Source organism: Crinia signifera, chromosome 2 (genome assembly GCF_055691185.1).
Source record: "Crinia signifera chromosome 2, ASM5569118v1, whole genome shotgun sequence".
NCBI classification, from domain to species: domain Eukaryota; kingdom Metazoa; phylum Chordata; class Amphibia; order Anura; family Myobatrachidae; genus Crinia; species Crinia signifera.
Window position 1 is genome coordinate 137,766,171 of NC_139218.1, and position 20,221 is coordinate 137,786,391.

The window sequence follows — 20,221 nt, forward strand, 5'->3', positions numbered from 1 at the left end:
CCCTCCGATCCCCTGCCTGTCTCCTTGAAGCTGAGACGGGCAGGGAAGCTGCTCCCGCCACCTTGCTGTGACCTTTCTCACACATCCCCATCAGATGGAGCTGCCCTCCACCAGCCTGCGCCAGCAGAGGAGATCTGGCGATGGAGCTAGCTGGCTGATGCTGCTCCATCTGTAGTTGACAATAGTTAAGATGGCACCCATATCAATCAAAATCAATAGCATTTCTGAAATGAGATACATGGAATATCAAGAGAAAGGCATCATTTCAAGTTTACAATCAAAAATAAATGTTCATGGCTGCCATCAGAAATTGTAGAGCTCAGTACAATGAAACAAGCAGGATTTCCCTTTTTGCTTTCAAATTAATAATACATTTTATTTATACAGTAAAGTGTTCATTTTGGCAAGGATTTTAATTTGGCTTTAATCTTAGTCACTTTTTTTAAAATTTGACTAAATATAATGTCACATTTTAGTACATTTTTTATTTTCGTCTTGTCAAGATTTAGTCAGTGGATCTCAGATAACATTTTAGTCTAAGTTTAGTCAATATTTTAGTCCTAGCTTTGCAGTTTAACGATACTGTAATGGATTTTATTGAAGAACATTTCTCTAGCATTCTCTGGAATACTTTGTATACATTTCACTGTGTGTTTATTAATCTATTAAACAATTGCAACACAAATGCTTTATTTCCTTCACAGCCGGTAATTTATTTCCTGCAAATATCAATTTAAAATAGTTTTTTTTTAACTAAAAATGTTTAAACCTTACCCGTCCTTAACCCTTAATTAGTAGTTGACGTTCACTTCACACAATAAGATAACCTGCTATCTAAGCTGACTCCACTCTGTTTTGCTTGATAAAGCTGTCTGGGGGCTGTCCTGGCCCCTGAATTGTTGTGAAAAAGCTGAGTCCGACATCATCCGGTCACAGAGACAACTTTCAGTCTCCAGACTCCCCACTCCGAGACCAGACTGCCAGTCACACACACGCCACAAGCCGCCACGAGTCCCGCCATATCCCACATCCGTGCAGCATCCTGCAGTGCTTCCTGGGTATGTTTCACATAGCTATCGCAAGACCTGTAGGTGGGAGGCGTCTCATCAATATTTTTCATGATAACATGGACTAAGGTCTCATCATCAGTTTTTATTTTCGGAACCTAATACAGTACAGAAACCATGGACATAATAAAGAGGTTTAACCATGCATGAAATATAGAGAAGATGAAGAAATAACAAAGGCTGTATTACAAAGAGAAAATGCATACAGATTGATACAGTAGCGGCAGGAAGGGCACCGCTACTAATAAGTAACTTATGGCAAGATATGGCTCTATGGGGGTTTCCACATGGCTATCAAAGCTGTTCTGATCAAGGAAAAGGGTTTCTCCACTGATATCTAAACTGAAAGTTGGAGCCAGTCAGGAGTAAATAGTTATCAAGAGCTAAACCAATAATTTGACAATGTAATACCAGCATGTTACTGATACTATATACTGAACCGACATATTTTTGTCTAATTCCTGAAAAAATTAAATGTGGTCAGCGTAAGTATAAATATCAGTCGCTGAAATATGGGGTGAGATGTAGAAAAGGCTCAAATTTGGCCAAATGCCGAGGTTTGGCCGATTACGGCATATGCATGAAGGGCCTGATTCTGGTTCACTCGCAAAAAAGCAAATTCTCTCTCTAATGGACTGCAGGTGGATGTAACATGTGCAAAGAGAGTTCGATTTGTGTGCAGTTTGTACTTCAAACTGATATCTATATTGCAGTGTAAAATAAAGCAGCCAGTATTTACCCTGCACAGAAACAAATTAACACCCAAATCTAAAATGCATGCACTTTAGGAGGAGATAGTGGGGGCCTTGAAGAAGGTCTGGGGGCAGACCGAAATGTTGGCCCATGGCCCACTGTCATGCACATTGCACTTTAATATGGATCACTGCCACCCTAATAATGGCTTCAGTGTCATATTCTCTGCTGCAAATATCTTTATTTACCATATACTTTGGTATAAATTGTCTTGTACTGTAATTCATTTTTTTTATGGTCTAGGTGCTGCGTAACCCTTATGGCACAATATAAATAATAATAATAATAATAATAATAATAATAATAATAATAATAATAATAATGATGATGTCATATGACTTTATGCTGATGTTCCTTATGTCCTTATGCATAAGTGATCAATCAAGCCAATGGGAAAGGTTAGGCAGAGTGATGTGTTCATTGTGTATTTTCTCCAATGGAAAGTGAGATTTGTTGCATTGCATAACTATTAAAATTCAATATTGGGTTGTATTTCCAATGAGTGCAACCACTTGGGCAAGTCAGGAAATTCAGTGCAAAATACTATGGCCCTAACTGTGTGGAGTTTGTATGTTCTTTCCATGCTTGCATGGGTTTCCTTTGAGTACTCCGGTTTCCTCCCACAATCCAAAAATATACTGGTACGTTAACTGGCTCCCAACAAATTGACCCTAGAACGAATGATTGTAAGCTCCACTTGTGAATGTTCAAATATTCTCTGTAAACTGCTGCGGAATATGTGTAAATATAAATATTAATAATGTAATAAATAATAAATAAATATGTTGCATCTGTTTGGGCAAATCAATACCTATAACAGTAGTGGGGTTCTATATCTTTAATTATAAAAAATAAATATTCATAAATGAATATCAAACATAGGATTCTGAAGCAGTCCTAAAAATGATATTATTTAGAGTTTTTAGGTATATACTGTATAATTTTACATTTGCATTATATAAGCCATCTGTTGTTGAACCCATGTAATATTTCTTTACTAACCTGTATTACCAATATTGTTGAATCCAGAAATGTGCTAAATCTATGGCATCAGACACACCTAGGAAATAAAAGAAACAATTTTAAATACCTGATTTGTGAATATATGATATTAAAGAATTTTCGTGAATCCATTTTTTTTTTTGATATAACATCCAGTAAATAAGAAACAGTTAATGAAAAAAGAAGCCTAAAAATGTAAGGGCACAATAATAGGAAGAAACTGGCTTTTAATTTATGCTAATGTGCTGGGCTGTGGTGACAATAAGCACAAAATTACAGAGTGGCTTTCTAGCTGCTAATTATCCCCCATCTTTGTTGTTCGTGAAGATGGACACACAATTATACTCTCTTGCTGTATATTAATACAGATTCTTGACATCTTCAGCAGACCCAGAGCTGTCATCGAGCTTTTTGTCTACTTTAATTGAAAATTAATGGTTACTGTGTTGCCACGGAGATGGTGGCAATGGACGCCAATGGCGTTCGCATTTCAAGCAGGGGCTGGTGGCATTGTTTGTCCTGGATGACCTTGAAACTTAAATTAAAAGTTAAAAAATAAAATAAAGAAAGAAAGCTAGATGGAAAAAGGGTTTGAAATTATTGTAGAAAATAAGTCAGAAAATTATAATAGCCCTAGGGAAAATCGTATAAATAAACTGTGAAGTTGTGAATGTAAGGTATGTTAGAAATCCAAGCTTATGAATAAAAAAATTAGACTGCACTTGTAACAGTTCTGCAAATATGCTAGTGGACTATAAAGGCCCATACACACTTCACGATTTTGAGTACAAAGTAGCTAATTTTTCCTGTTTTGAGCTACTTTGAGGTCAAAATATCCTAGTATGTATGGGGGGGGGGCAATAAGCGATGAGCGCTATTGCGCGCTCCCACATCATCTCCAGAGTGTATACAATGAGCAATTTATCGGCCAATGATTTTCATTTTCATCAAATCATTCACGGTGAAAAAAGCCCAGTGTGTACGCACCTTTAGTACTCACTGCAGACTGAATAGCAAGAGTAAGGGCATTTTAGCACACTAAAGGTGTGATATCTGTTTTTTGCTTAATGTCTGTTGAGATGATACATAAAGGAAAGGATGCCCAGCATTTCTTAATGTCATATGCATGAAGAATTCAGTTAAGGACAGCTCTCCCAAGAGTTGTACTTTGTGGGGTGGAGACTACAGGTTTGTGACCTGGGAGTCCTTCTGCAAATGCGTCCTATGACACACACAGAGGCACAACTCTCAGAAGCAATGAAGTCATCTGCCACTGGGCTCCTGCTCCCAAGGCGGCACCACTCCTCCCCTGCAAGTTTGAATCAGTACATTGAAAGCCATCCATATCACTTCTGTGGCTGACTCCCCCTCCTTGCAGGACCATAGACATCACACTCTCCTTATTTTAAACATAACATTCATGCATACATACACACATGCATACAAAAAAATATATATAAATATATATATATATACATATAAGGTGCTGTGTGTGTGTGGGGGGGGGGGGGGGGCACCAATATTTATCTTGTCTCCGTGCAACTGGGGCAATCTACACAACTGGATACACACACACCACAGGAGACCCTGAGAATGATTCAAATTGGATCCCTTTCAGTGCACAGCATAAAAAAGCCCATAGGTCATCTAAAGGAATGGAGCAGAGCTCCTGGACAGTGACTCTGAGGTGTCTCGAAGTGAAGGCAATGTGGGCATGCTATGGCAGTGTCGCTGGTATGTCAGTAGAAGTGGCTGCCTTCTCAGTCACATAACGTTTTCCACAAAGGCCATGTTCAGCCATGGACACTCCTCCTGGTCATCATGATGGTGCACCAATGGTTGGCTGTCTATAACCTCCTGGCTATAATCCTGAGGTCCGGGAGTAAAGAAAATGGATACCACTGAGCTTACACTCTCTGCCACATGGTAGTGAACAAGGGAAAAGCTGAAACTAGCATTAGTATATTATCACAAACATGACTCCACCAACAGGGGCTTGAGTGGGCGCAGCAGTAACCATCTCTGAATAAGGCCCTAAGGCTCAAACAGCTTTTCATTCATCCCTGTGTTTGTATCTCTCCATACTGATATCTAATAGTAGTTAGTATCAGACCGTAAAGTCTCTCTGCTTCTCGGCAGCCCACACTGGCAACAAATATGATTGTAGGCCTGTGAGCATCCTCTCTTACTTCTTTGTATGTGATTGTCAAGTCTCATTTTATTACTGTTTTGTTCCCGATATGAGTAGGTAATGCTGGTGCTTTAGCAACAAATGCAAATAATAACATTGTTAATAAATGATGTGTTCTATGTGATTATTTTAAATTCTGCTCAATTTACTAAAGCTAGATGGAAACTTTACAGGAGCAGATTGTTAATAAATGCCACAGCGAAGATTTCTGGTGTGCTGACGTGCCTGCAGGGCTTCCTGTGGCCGGGAGAGGGTAACAGACTGGTGGTGTGCATATATTAGGGGGCAAATGGTGCTATGCTGGTGTGGGTGTGTTAGGGGGTAGAAGGTGGCAGGCTGGAAATATGGGTATGTAAGGGGGCCAATTTTTGGAATTTTTTCCATGGCCACTTTAAATTCCCAGTCCGCCACGACACCGGGGAAGGAGATTATAGTAGAATTAGCGTAAAGTCTCAAATATGAGCATAAATTAGCATAAAAAGACAACTGCAGGAAAAGACACAAGGACGGCTGCAACTGTGTCTAACCCTGAATTTGGCCCAATGAAAAGGGATCCTGCCCCTTCAACAGCCCCCCCCCCCCCCCCCCCCCTAAACAGACCCTGCCTCCATCTTACCCCAAGATCTATTCAGACATGGTCTTTTAACTGTACAGAAAGTCACACACTTCAGTGCGGTGTAGGTCTGCTCTGGGTTGGATTAGCCACCAGGTTGGTTTGTTTCTATTGAAATTGTACCAGGGTTACCTCTCCTGTGGGTGGTATTGACACACTTTTTTTATCTCCTATAAAAGAGCCCTGTTATTTGCTTGTCATGTCCTCTGCAATGGTTGGCAATTATGCTGGGGCCTCTAGCACTGCATTCCCCGGAGTCTGGGCCTGCTACTGGCTAAGGCCCATGTTCATGGGCTGGACCATGCAAAGGCACTGTGAAGTTACTGTAATGGCTCTGATGGGGATTTGATGGAGACCAAGAGACAATACACTAATACAGGGATAAAGGCTTGTATATAATAGAATGACATAGTGCATGTGTGAATGGAATACATAAGGATGATCAGAGGTGGGGATACCAGCAGTCAAAATACCGAAAGTGGAATCCCGGTGACTATGTTCCTGACAGGAGCTAGATTAGTATACTTACCCTCTCTCATTACACCCCTAATCATAACCCTCCTCTACCAGATTCCATACTCTAACCCCCCTCCAGCCTAACCCTAGCCCTATCTGTTAGAGCCTAACCCTCTCCCAGGCAGCCTAACCCAAACTCTCCCTCCTCAGTGCCTATCCCTAAACTCCGCTTTTGAGTAACTAAACATTACCCCCCCCCCCCCTCTCCCTTGCACAGGCGACTGCTAAAAGTCCCTGGGATATTTACAATTAAGACACCAGTTATCAGCATCACTTTTTTGTTATTCCCTCGCCAGTGTTATGTCTGCTGCTTGCGCCGCTGGGATTTCGGCTGCCGGCACACAACACATTCCATGTGAACATACTGTATGTGGTGGATTTTGAGCCTACAGCCCCATGCACACTAGACTATATAGTTTGAGAACAATATTGGGATTCCTGCTGTAATCCTAGGTGAATGATATCATTCAGTGGCGTCATCGGGTCTCTGCTCCATAAATTGGTCTGCGTTTAGAGATGATGGAGGACATCGTTAATGTCTGACCCTCAGGAGCATGCATTGTTGATGATATTGAGCATACACATTGAATGATCTTACAAATGATATCACTCAGAAGGTAAAAAATTAGCAATATCATTTGTAATATTGCTTAGGGCAGGCATGTCCAAACTATGACCCTCCAGCTGTTGTGAAACTAGAAGTCCCATCATGCCTTGCCACAGTTTTGCTATTTGGGAATGCTAAAACTATGGCAAGGCATGCTGGGATGTGTAGTTTTACAACAGCTGGAGGGCCACAGTTTGGACATGGCTGGCTTAGGGTGTATGGGGCTATATTTTTTATGAAAGCCTAAAACATAAAAAGAACAAATAAAATTGTGAAGCTGTTGGGTGAACATTTTTGCCCACTTTGTAATACTGGTTTGTATTCACGTTAGACAAAGTTGAATAAAAACAACATAAGGAATCAATTTATGTCCTTAATATCAGCCGCAATACATTGTACAACCAAACTAGTTAAAAAAAGGTTTTCAGTTTAGACACAAAAGTGAAAAATTTGGTCAAGAAGTTACTCCATGTCATGAAAGGGATAAAAATTCAAAAAGTCCTAGAATATGAGTTCATGTTATCCTTCCTTTTCTAATAACTACTATACTTCTTACTAGGTTACCAGTGTCCACATTGGTCATGCGCAGCACATTACATTAGGCTGTGATCTGCCAGGTAAAAATAATATTAAAATTTTAATAAAGAAAAAAATGAAATCTCTGAAGACACCCAATTTGACCACTTTGAAACATGACACATACACATCCCAGAACACAAAAGGCAGCATTCGTCACCCCAGTCCATCCTCTCTCCGGAACATAACAGCGGTCAGAGAGATACCTCCTGTCAGTATATCTGCGGTCAGGGAGAGCCCCCAAATCAAATGCCCAGTACACAGCATCCAACCCCCTCCCCACTCCACACACACACCACCCAACATCCGACACTTCCCTCCACTTCTACACACACACACACACACACACAACAGCCAACAGGGCTGGATTAAGGGAGGGGCAAAAGGGGCAGCCTTCCAGGGGCCCCACACATTAGGGGCCCCACATGCTGTAGGAACACAAAATCTGACCAGGTAGCAGGAGGGTGGCGATGGAGACAGTACTGAGTGCTGTATCTAGTGCAGGAGTAGACATGCACCGATGAGGACCATTGTGGTGCCTTGAATAATGGTGGTGTGTTTGAAAAAAGGAAAAAATGGGTTTGAAGGATATCGTGGCGCTACTAAAGTAGGAGCTTCGCCTATCTGAGTATCACAGGATCTACCCCATGATCCCTAAAACAGAACAGCAATAAGAAAAAAAATAATAAAAATGGCCGCTCCTCCTTTGGACACAATGGGGCAGATGTATGAAGCCTTAACAAGAGATAAATGCAAGGGTGATAAAGAGAGATAAACGTCCAGCCAATCAGCTCCTTACTGACTTTTTTTCAACCACAGCCTGTAACATGGCAGTTAGCAGGTCATTGGCTGGACGTTTATATCTCTTTATCACCCTTGCATTTATCTTTTGTTAAGGCTTAATACATCTGCCCCAATAGGAGAAATGTGAAGGCCAAAGAGAGAAATTCTTAAAAACAATACTCCCCTTTAATGCTTTTATATGGAAATAATTAGACTTTTATCCTTTCAACCAAATTTCCTTCTTTCATAAACACAAACAAGATTGTAATGCCGCTAGAGCATTAAGGGCCAATTTCAAGTTAAAGCAGCAGTGAGAAATGAGGGATAGTCAGTCCCTAATAAACCAACGAAGCAAAAGGAAAATACAAATTGCGGACTGCAGCTGAAGTGGTCCTCTTGGAGATGCTAATTCAGTCCTTGGACAGTCACGTTTCTGGGATGGCTGCCGCCTACTTCAGGCTGCAATTGAAGTGGTCCCCATGAAGGTGTTGCTGTGTCGTTGATGTGCCCCAAATTTGATGGCCATGTCCACTCAGGGTCCAGGTCCAGATTTTGATTTGGGAAAAAGGGGGATCCTTTTGTAGTCCGTGATCCATACTGGGAGGAATGATTGGGGGTGCTGTCACCTAACGCGTTTCGCTGGGTATCTCCAGCTTTATCAAAGGTCCACACACAGACGATAAAAAACAGGTTCTCAGTTGAAGGTGAGTCCACCAGATGGAACAATCAGTCCTCACTATCCCTCGTGCTGCAGACACATGAGACGGTCGTCAAAACGGCTTGGAACTTCCTACAGGAGGACACAGACAGCACCAACTTCAGTCTGTCGGCGTATAGCAGCTTAAAACATCAACACTTAAAACCTCACCTCATTCAGAGATATGTCAGAGTCACTGCCGATTACCGGATCACCTAAAATATATAAACGTGTTGGTCATAAAGGACGAACACAGCAATAAATGCACATATCTGAAACTTAATAGCAAAAAAAGGAAATTTGGTTGAAAGGATTAAAGTCCGAATATCCATATAAAAGCGTTAAAGGGGAGTATTGTGTTTAAAAAAGGACATCAGCATGAGCTGGAAGCTGCCGAAAGACATGCCAGCCATGAACCCCCACTAGCAGACCCGCAGTGGCAGCCTGGGCAGCAATCCCCCTTTGATGCAGAACAAATTCAAACAGTACTGTAGAGGTAGGGAGAGGCAGTTTTCACCTCACCCATAAGGGACTCCTCATTTTCTCAAAAGAGTTTTGAACATTTTTATTAAGCCCCAATTATTTACTGGTGCCAACAACCTTTGTTCTTTCCTGTTTTTCCTTTTTTTTATTGTTTTGTTCTTTAGTCTTTTCATTTACTTTAACATTTTTTACACATAGAAAGCTCTCTTTTATATATATATAACATGTACAGATGAGAACAACGGCATTTCAAATATAGTATCGGCCATGAGCCACTGAGGGCTCATGAACAGGCAGCCAATCAGGACCTGCCAGCTTCTGATTGGCTGATGGTCTGCCAGCTCTGATTGGCTCACGGCTGGTGCCATATTTGAAATACTGTTGTCCTCATCTGTCCTCTGCCACAAGAGGCATCACTAGGGGGTGTCGAACACACCCAGGTGTCACCCTCCGTGGGGGTGACACCAAGTGCTGCACTGACTTCCTAATTCCGCACAGCTAGCTCCCCGCGGCTCACTTTAGGAATAATTTCAAATGTTGCACCCTCCGACAGCCAATCAGAGCCAGAAACCCCAGCCATTGATTGGCTGCTGAACCTTGAGCTCCGATTGGCTCAAAAGCTGGCACCATATTTGAAATGGCCCCCGGAGTTATCAAGGAATGGGAGTAGCATGATCCGCGCTCTCCTCACAAAAATAAGTATGGAGGGTGCGGCAGCACCCCAGCAGTAGAACAAGAGGCAGAGACATTGAGTATTACTATTATTGGAGGCATTCTGTATATAACACTGCGCTGGGGGGCATTATGTATATATGAAGCTACGAATGTGCATTATATATATGGCGCTACAGCTCTAACCAATGCTACATATGTTTTTATTGATCGGGCCCCCACAAGTTTGTTGTACATGGCACCCACGGACCTTAATCTGGCCCTGCCAGCAGGCATCCGACCACTCCCTCCCCCGCTCCAAACACAACAGCCAGCATCGGACACCTCCCTCCCCTGCTCCACACACCCCAAATGGAATCTGGCACCTCCCTCTCCAACTCCACACACCCCAACTGGCATCCAATGCCCCAGACAGCATCCAACACCCCCAATTGCTCTCCACACACAACAGCTGGCATCTGCCACCCCTGCTCTGTAAACACCAGTCAGCATCCATCACCTCCCTCCCTCACTCCACACACACACCAACCGGGATCCAACACCCACACAATCCATGCTCCACACACCCCAGTCAGCATCTGACGCCTCCTACTCCGCTCCACACACAACCGCCAGTATTCGCAACCTCCAACCCCCGCTCCACAAAGACATGTGCGATTCCCCCCCCCCCCAACATATACATAGTGGGGGCCGGCACCTCTACACCTCTCACCTCACATCTGCCTGCCCCGCAGCACTCACACAGTAGTAGTTGCCACCCCCCTCACGCCTGCACAAAAAGAGGCGGCCAGTAAGTAATTAGGGGCAGATTTATTAAGCTCGGTGAAGTGATAAAGTGTCCGGTTTTTTATCCCCGGCCAATCAGCGCCTAACTGTGAAGTTACAGGCTTGGTTTGAAAAATGACAGGTAGGAGCTGATTGGCCGGTGATAAAAACCAGACACTTTATCACTTCACGGAGCTTAATTAATCAACCCCTAGGTCCTGACCGTATACCGCAGAATAAGGGGGGGTAGCAGTACTCTGCAACCCCTGCAGCAGGTGATTGTGAACGGTGCCAGACATTAGGGTGTGCCACAGCACATCAGGAATACTCCTGCGCACACTTATGAGCGCCAGACTGGAGTATGCACAATCTGTACAGCTGAAAAAGGACATTTGTGTAAAACACATTCTATAGCATATACACATAGCAATCTACAAAATGGCTGTAATGGGTTAATGATTTTATTCTACCAGAGGACAATAAAAGCATTTATCCGCTTATCCTGCTGCTGAATCAAACAAACAATACTGTTCGGGTCCATTTATGCTGAGAGCCCCCGCAAGGATACTCTGCTAACTTCAAAGCTGTCCTTACCTGAGTGGATTACATGCAGATCTGATACGAAGATGTGTGCCTTGTGCTCTGATGCGTCTATATGTTATAGATAACTTTTTATCCTCCGTATTACCTTTTGGTATTTGGGTACCTTCAGGTGTTTGTCTCTGTCACTATTTGTATGCCCAGCAGACTGCTTTTTCAGATGAGGCAAACTTTGCATTTGCTCACTAGTACAAAATCAAAATGTACAAACTGGCGACTGAAAATTCCTAAGAAGACAAGGTGCCATCACTCTGCTTCTGAATGCTGGCCCTAATCCCACCTCACAGCCCTGTCAGTTTCCTGCTCTAGCACTGACTTTGCTGCAGGCATCTTCTGTGCTGAGCACTCTCAGATCTGTCTCCTCCTGGGAGCCCTAAAGAGGACTCTGAGATTTCTGTGTTACCGGATCATTCACTTTGTGCCCTGAAGCAAATCACTGGATCCCGGGGGAAGAACAGCACTCCGGCAGGGGGGGAGGAGGACACACCAAATGCAAACTCTCTGATTGTGGATTTTTTATAGCACAAGATTGTTTGAAATTGACAAGTTCAATGTCCTCATTTTATTTTGCATCCCCTATCAGACTTCCCACACATGTACCAAACACAATGTGCTCAGTCTGGTATGTAGGGCATTCACTGAGGTAATAATCTCCCTTATACTAGTAAATGATATGGCTTGCAGGTTTTCATACTATATGATATCCGTATCTCTCTGTGTGTATCATTGGTTTATATGCTCATGTATGGGTACAAAAAGATGAGCAGGTGCCTTTCCCCTTTCTAAAAGATTGCTTGTGGGTAGATAAGCTATTAGAAACATAGAAACATAGAATTTGATGGCAGATAAGATCCATTTGGCCCATCTAGTCTGCCCCTTTTTTTTAACTAAGAAGCAGCGTTATTGGTGAGGAAACCGCCTTTTACCAGCACCGGGCAATGCACAGCAAAGAATGATAAATTATTCTTTAGGAACATTTATAACCTGTCGTAGGAACAAACAAGGGCCCTTATTCTGGTTCACTCGCAAAGGCAAATTCCTTCGCAAATGGAAAAAAGCATGTGCGCTGCAAGAGGGGGGGGCGAGGATGTAACATGTGCAGAGAGAGAGTTAGATTTGGGTGAGGTATTTTGTTTCTGTGCAGGGAAAATAATGACTGCTTTTGTTTTTACACTGCAATATAGATCTCACTTTGAAGTAAAACCCCACCCAAATCTAACTCTCTCTGCACAAGTTACATCTGCCTCACCTGCACTGCACATGGTTTTGTCCATTTGAGAAGGAATTTGACTTTTTGAGTGAAGCAGAATAAGGGCCAATGTGTAAGCAGGTTGTTGTAAGGTTTCATAAAATATATTGGGTTTTAGGATAGAAAACAGTTTTTTAAGCTTTTATTTATTTTGTCCAAATGCTCGCAGATGATCCTGGCTGTATGCTAATTCAGCAGACTTCTCATCTCAGGGGCCTTCTCTTGTAACACAGAAGAATTTAGGTATATGTGATGTGAACCCAACATGAGAACGTTGATTATTTGTTCAGCAAAAGAGAGTTTATAGTGAGCAGGAAAGGTGGGGACAGTGAAGGATCAGGAATATTTGTGTTATATGCGTGTCTCCAGAAACTCTATTACTTCCACATCCCCAGCCAAAATGTTGTGGCACCAACACAGGCATATGCTGCACAGTAACAAGTAGGATGAAATGCAGAGCACACAGACAGCCTGTTCCGATTACAGGGCAATAAGGCTGTTTACTTGCCCATCTGGGGCTGGTTACAGGACGATAAATAGTGAAACAGAAAGTGTGTTTTCCCCTCTGCGGTTTCTGTTTTTGTAACCAGATGTCACAGCTGAGTGAGGGTCGTTTGGTCTGTAATTTGTTTCTGGAGAAGCGGTTTATTTCTTTTTCATACAGTGGCTCATTTCACCCTTTGCTGCCACTCAAGATGTTAACCACAGAGCATGCTTCCTAAATAAGAGCTCATTGCATGTACAGTGTCTGTTTCCAGCATCTAGCAACAATCTTCCGTGACTCAGTGTACATCCTAATGTGTTCCAAGACAGTAGATGAGCACTGATTATTCCAACAACTGAACTATGATGATGCACTTTTATTTAGGCATTCATCTATCAAAGCAACCAGTTACAGAGAGGAGAGCGCAAGTATTGTGCTTAGTATCAGATTGGGATAGAACAGTCCACTCAGTGACTACGGACTGATTACTCAGCCCAATGAACCACTGTCGGGATTAGGTTACCCCAGGTACCTTGACAGGGGTCTTGTAGAGAAATACACAATAAAGTAGCTGATGGGAATAAAAAATGCTTTATTCTTATGGAGAGAAATGTTAATAAATCAGAAGAAATTAACAAATCAGGCTAACCACACTATTCTCAGTAGACATACTGTACATAAATGGGCACAATCAATATGGGTGTCTTTACTAGTGACCTGAGTAATACTTTTTCACACTGTCAGTTCAAACCACATTATTGCTGAGTTATGCTGGGTCACGGCTTTGTGTAAAAGGGTCCCGGGGAAAAAAAACTTGGTTGGACACTGGGCGACCCAGGTTACAAGGCAATGTGATCCGCTAATCTGGGTTGATTTACACTATATGTAGAGTCGGCACAACAGCAATTAGAGATTATGCCAGCTCTAAGCACCAGCAGAGGACAAGCCTCAGCAATAACCTGGGTCGTCCGGCCTGCAATTTGAATGGATTTCAAGCCATTGTGGCATGGCTTGAAACCCATTTTCAATTACCTGGGCAGGACCCATGGTTCTGGTCTTAAAGCAGTATAATTCTGACTTCAACTCCCACTGAATAAATAAAACACAACTCTTGCAAAAAGACCTGGGCTGGATTAAGGGCTTCATGGGCCTATTATAAATAGTGGAGGAGGTAAGGTCAATGCCATATAAACATGTATATCCCAAATAATATAAGGCTTGATTTTTTTCTAACTATATAAAAGAACAAAAACTTTTACTCCCGAGTGGGCTATCTTTTGTATGCTACCCCAGGACCAGAGGATATCCTGAGGTAAATGTATTAATCCTGAGTTCAGCTGCAAAAAAAACAAAAAAAACAATTCTCCAAGTCTGGACTCATTCTGAGACTCTCCGCTTTCTCCTACTCAAAGAAAATATACTATATTTAATCTGTTTCCAATGGACTGGATAGAGACCTTCCTGCATAAGGAGTACTAAGATGCTATGGGCGGAATTTAATGCCGCCCGAGTTAAGCGGCAGTACGAGATGTCCGCAGAACTCAGACTTTTTTTTTAAGGGGAATTAACTTACAAGTCAAATCCATGCATTGTTAGTTAATTCCCCTTTAAAAAAAAAAAAATTTTTAGAGTTTGACGGTCATCTCGTACTGCCGCTGAACTAGGCGGCATTAAATTCCGCCCTATATTTCTTACCTTCCCATCCCAACCAAGCAATTAATTGTTAAATGTTTTTCATCAACATTCTGGTACTTAACGTGATTAGTTAGTTGCTAATGATCCTGTAGTTTAGGTGGAATATTGCTTAGGTTTCAAGCAACTTCATGTCATTGCATATCTTCTTATTGTTTTCTTATTGATTTATGTAACATGATGTCATTATTGTCCAATGTAGATTTGAAATTATTATCGTCAAATTTGTACTAAATGAAAGCGTCTTCCAATGAAAACTTTTTTGGAAAACAAGACACAGACTGGAAAAATCATTTCTTGCGTATGGACTTTTGGGTTTTCACTCTGTCTGGGTGGGGACTGATCGCAGGGCTCTGCAGTTTCATTTAGCAGCGATCAGGTCTGAATAACCTCCATTAAAATATATTAAGAGTTGGAAAACTCTTTGTGATGGACATTTTTTCATAAGGAGGCAGGAGGAGCGCCGGACTAATAGATCTGCGGCTCCCGGCCGGCGGCCACAGAGTGACAGCCGGGACAGGTACCCTGCAGGTAGCGGCAGCATAACAATAGCCCCGCAGACCCCGGCGCCCACACTTACTTGGCGCCTCCCCGCCACCGTGGGGGTCTGTGGCGCTATTGTTACGCCACTGATTACTTTCATGTGGGGGAATGATGACTCTACCACAATATATATAGTATCATTCTAAAGCATGTTAGTTTTTGTATAACATGAGCTAATGCTCACCAAAAAGGATTATTCAATTAAGTTGCTGTTTTACATTCGACCTATTCAACTAAATGCCATCGAATACTAAATTCTGTTTTGGCTAGCTGGTAAAAAAATTACTTAATTGGATACCCCCATAAGTCGATGAGTTTTAAAGTTGCAGTTGTGTAGGTGCAAAATACATTTGTTCCCTTCAGGAATTTAGTACCTGTACTTGGGTATACAAATAACGTATTGCAACATTAATAGCCTTAATGTAATTCCAAGATATGACGATGCGAGCTCCATAAGGGCGCTGTGTGACTGTTTGACAATCATGAAGCCTGGAAATCACTGTACTCTGCTGTCACAGATCTACAGTAGCTGCTGAACACTAATTAGGCAGATCTCCTCATCAGATTAATAACTCTCCATCTTGCTTTCATTCCTTAAAGATGTTTTCATTTATTTTTAAGGCAAATAAGTAAAGCTCTGTGTTGAAGAGATTCTATGGTGAAGCTGATACTGAGGCAGTGGTGTCCCTAACTTTATATGTACTCAGCATAAAAAGGGGGAATGGCATCATAGGTCAAGGGGCGTGGCTTTACAGTTTAGGGAATGTCCTGGCAGTCCGAACCCCCGTTCCAGTAACTGTGGTGATCCGGGAAATGAGACTGGGTTGGCTTCAGTGCTTGTTCCTACACTGGGACCGTAGTTGGGTGCTGCACTTGATGTTAGAGTGCAGCACCTGGCTCCTATCACTAAGGAGTCTGCACTTTGGTGTCACCCCTCAGAGGGTGACACCCAGGTTTGGTCTTTATCATGCAACCTGTCTCTGTAGTGGAGGCTGGCTCTATATTGAATCTAACTCAGAAGAATTAAAGCCAAATTCTAGATATAGAGCACTGTAGATCCAGAAAGTTAAGTTTAACAGCAAAAGCAGAGAGCACCCTTAGGGTATCTTAGGGTCCACCTATATCAGTGCCCATTAAGTAGTGGCATCAATGGCTTGTAAAAGAGGTGCATGGGATGGGCTCCTGATGCCCTCCTCTCAGCTGTCACATTGCACCTTTTTCGCAGGACTCCTTAGCAGTGCAGGTACACTCTCTACTTTCAGGTATCTCAGACCTTGACCTGAACAACTGCCACTCGATTCCAACTTGTCACTTGCTTCACCACCTGAGTTTGCTCATGTAATCTGATCTTCACGTTAGCTCCTGCTGAGTCGGTTTGGAACTATCTGCCTGTGTAATCATGCGATCACACACTGTAGCGCAATATAAAGTCTCAGATGTATTATGTAAATTGTGCCGGGCCCAGGGTATATGGAGATGGGCCCTGTCCGTAGTTGTAGTTCCTCTGTAACTGCAGCCAAGGGTTGTAGGAAAGTGGAGACACCACTGTGTGATACCTCACAATGATGAGGTATCAAAATGTCGTCCATTCCAGCCAAGGTACAACAATTTCTCCCTTCACAGTTGTTTGTGTCTACTATCCTGAAGGAATCACCCAGAACTTGCACATTGTGCCGAGTATTGGATATCCTGTGCTATGTGCAAAGTCTTTGGCATAATTAAGAGGGAACCTATAAATCTTCTCCACTGGTCAATTCCAGCCTAAATTAAGTACTTATATAAATAAATTAAATACATTAATTAAGACATGAAAAACTTAAATTAATTAAATACAAAATTAAGCCCCATACACACTATGGGACCCCAGGATGCCAATATCGGTGGCGGTAGGAAACCAGCGGGGAGTGTCGGCATTGGCAAGTGCATACATACCTGCCATTCCCAGCTCCAAAGTGAGCGATGGCTGGGGGAGTCACAGCTGTTCTGCCACTGCAGCATGGCCCTCACGAACGAGGATCTTCCTGGCCCGAACATGCTGTATGAGGGAGGGGGTCATTGACGATGCGCAGGAGTGGACTTCGTTACGATATTGAGTGTAAACACTAGAAGATGAAGTGAAATATATATTTCAGAAAGGGCTTTCTGAAAGTTATATTTCACTTTATCTTCTCGTGTGTATGGGGCTTTAGACACCCCACCACCAAGAACCTGCCATCCCATCATGGTAGGGGTATAGCGCACACATATTCCGCAGCGCTTTACAGAGAATATTTGAACATTCACATCAGTCCCCTGCCCCAGTGGAGCTTACAATTTATATTCCCTACCTCATGTACACACACACAGACATTATAGGGTCAATTTTGTTGGGAGCCAATTAACCTACCAGTATATTTTTGGAGTATGGGAGGAAACCGGAGTACCCCGAGTAAACCCACACAAACACAGGGAGAATAAACAAACTCCGCACAGTTTGAGCCATGGTGGGAGTTGAACCCACACCTCAGTGCTGTGAGGCAGTAATGCTACCATTACACCATCCGTGCTGCCCCAGGGCTTATAAATTGCTCTATTATGGACCAGTGCCTTAATTAGCATTTCTATGGAGGATTAAATATGTAAATGTGATTTTATATCTATTTATTCGATGGATAGATAGATAGATAGATAGATAGATAGATAGATAGATAGATAGATAGACAGATAAAGCATTTTTGATTTTAAGGTGAAATCTTTCACCTTTTACCAGGCTTAATACATGTGATCCATCTTTATGTTAGATCATCTATGATCGAGTATGCCCAAGAAGCTTTTATTCAGCAATGATTTCTACATTCCAAATGTAAGATTTTACTACCTAGGATTTTGGAATGTTCTGAATATCACATTTTGGGATATGGGAGACTCAGCGGTAAGTGTATGGGTCATAGGATCAACAGTAATACGGTCGACAGTGAATAGGTCAACCACGTGAAAAAAGTCAACATAGCTCAGGTTAACATGGTCAAACGGTCAACACAAGCAATAGGTGGTCATGGAAAAGGTCATTACGAAAAAGGTCAACATTAGTTTTTCATGTTTTTTGTGGCGTCTATGTCGACACGGATGGTAAACTATGGAAAAATACCTTTTTTAAGTAAAAAAAACTTGAAAAACTAGTGTTGACATTTTTTCATGTAGACCTTTTACATGTCAACCTATTGCTTGTGTCGGCCTTTTGACCATGTGGACCCACGGTATGTTGAACTTTTTCACATCAACCTGCCTATCCACCTTGTCAACCTGTAGACTGCATCCTACCTGCAATATGTGGAAAGTACTAGTTAACCAATTATGAGCTTTTAGCACTGTATATACGGCCTGCCTTCCGACAGATGATAGCATTGACAGATTGTGATAACTAGAAATCTAGCTTTGAAAGAGAAAAAAAAAAATTCAACCCAAATGGGATTTTGACAAGTTATAGCAGATGTTGTAATAGGCAGAATAGGTGAAACAAATAATTCTTCTGCTATCAGATTATGAGCTTCTAACCGTGGAATTCCCAGCAGGAAAGCATGCTCAGAATGGTAGATGAATGTACTACTGTAAATGAGTGAGTTTAGCTGCAAGGGTTTTGTGGCAGTGAGCTTTTTATAGATACCATGTTAAAAGGGTGGAGGTGTCCTCTGCACTTGTTCTTGTCTATACCAGTTACCCCCTTTGGAGTGATTCATGATTTATGAAGGAGATTATTGCATAAAATGTGGGACACTAAGAAATGTCAGAAACCAGTCAAGTAAAACAGTTTAGAAGGATATGTGTCCATTGCTTCACCACTGAAAATTGTATGCCAGTGGTTCTCAAACTTTTTTTCAACTCACTAGAGCAGGGGTCCTCAAACTATATTGCTCTAGGACCCCATCAGACAATAAAAAAAATTTACAGAACCCCAGCAAGTTACTGCAGAAGGTCATCACATCACATGTGCATACCTCCCAACTTCTGTGCTGATGAAATAGGGACACTCGTGCGTCAAAGCCGCGCGAGCGCCCGAAAAGAGGGCGGGGTGTATGCAAATGAGGGTGCAGCTTATGCTAATTAGCCGCAACCTCATTTTCATATGAGAATAGACGCTGTGCGCATGCGCACAACGTCTATTCTATTAGATTGGGGGGTCTCCCAACTGCCACCCCCCGCAGCGGGACAATGCCTGCCGCGGGTGGGACAGCGGGACAGGACCCGAAAATCGGGACTGTCCCGCTGTAATGTAGATGTTAATGAGAAGTTTCTGTAAGTGTCCCAAGGTACCCCAGAGTGCCACAGTACACAGTTTGCTATATGCTATTAGAGTTGCCAATCCCGGGGAATTTTTTTAATCCCGGAATACGGGATTAAAAAATACCCAATCCTGGGATTCTCAGGATCCCGGGATTGGCTTCCCTAGTAAAAAAAACCTTCCCTGGCTGCCCCACATATTTAACTTACATGTGTGGTGCGGCCAGGAGGGTGGGCGGTGGAGCCGGGAAGGTGGGCGATGGATCCGGGCTGATGGAGCCGGGATTGGCCACCCTATATGCTATGAAGCATATAAAGGCAGTTGAAATATCAATGTTACTTTTAAATTGATAGAACTTATTTGTATGTTTGTTGATGTTGATGTTTATTTTAACATACTGTATCTAAGAACAGTTGCATCTGATGAAATGTAATGGAAGTATGTTGAGTGTTGGAGAATATAAGGGGTAATTACAGTGTGTGTAGTTATGAGACAGATGATATTTTGAGGGAGGAAAACAATGAAGAGTTTGACTGAAAGCAGATATCAAAGGAATACAGTGCGGTTTTTAGACCTGAGAACCTTGACAAAGTAGTCATCATAGCCATAGGCGAATCTAGGGGGTGGTCCGGGGGTGCACAGGACCACCCATTAGCCAATTTTGTAGCTG

At 42.4% G+C, this 20,221-nt stretch overlaps 1 protein-coding gene across 12 annotated transcripts in view; it reads right to left on the reverse strand.

Annotated features, from left to right (window-relative positions):
* Positions 1-408: 408 nt before the first annotated feature.
* LOC146058880 (uncharacterized) overlaps positions 409-20,221 on the reverse strand; it is a 72,907-nt gene continuing 53,094 nt past the window's right edge. For 4 of the 12 annotated variants that reach the window (XR_014470020.1, XR_014470018.1, XM_083171083.1 and 1 more), the window contains 2 exons: positions 2,823-2,880; positions 409-1,085 (listed from right to left, as the gene is read on the reverse strand). Coding sequence is in view for 7 of the 12 variants with exons in the window: in XM_083171083.1 (XP_083027209.1) it covers positions 2,828-2,880 (53 nt within the window). In the remaining 5 variants the exon portion in view is untranslated. Of the gene's footprint in view, positions 1,166-2,822; positions 2,881-8,336; positions 9,021-11,319; positions 11,867-20,221 lie in introns of those variants that run through there. The other 8 variants (XR_014470017.1, XR_014470019.1, XM_083171081.1 and 5 more) reach the window with 5 other exon arrangements.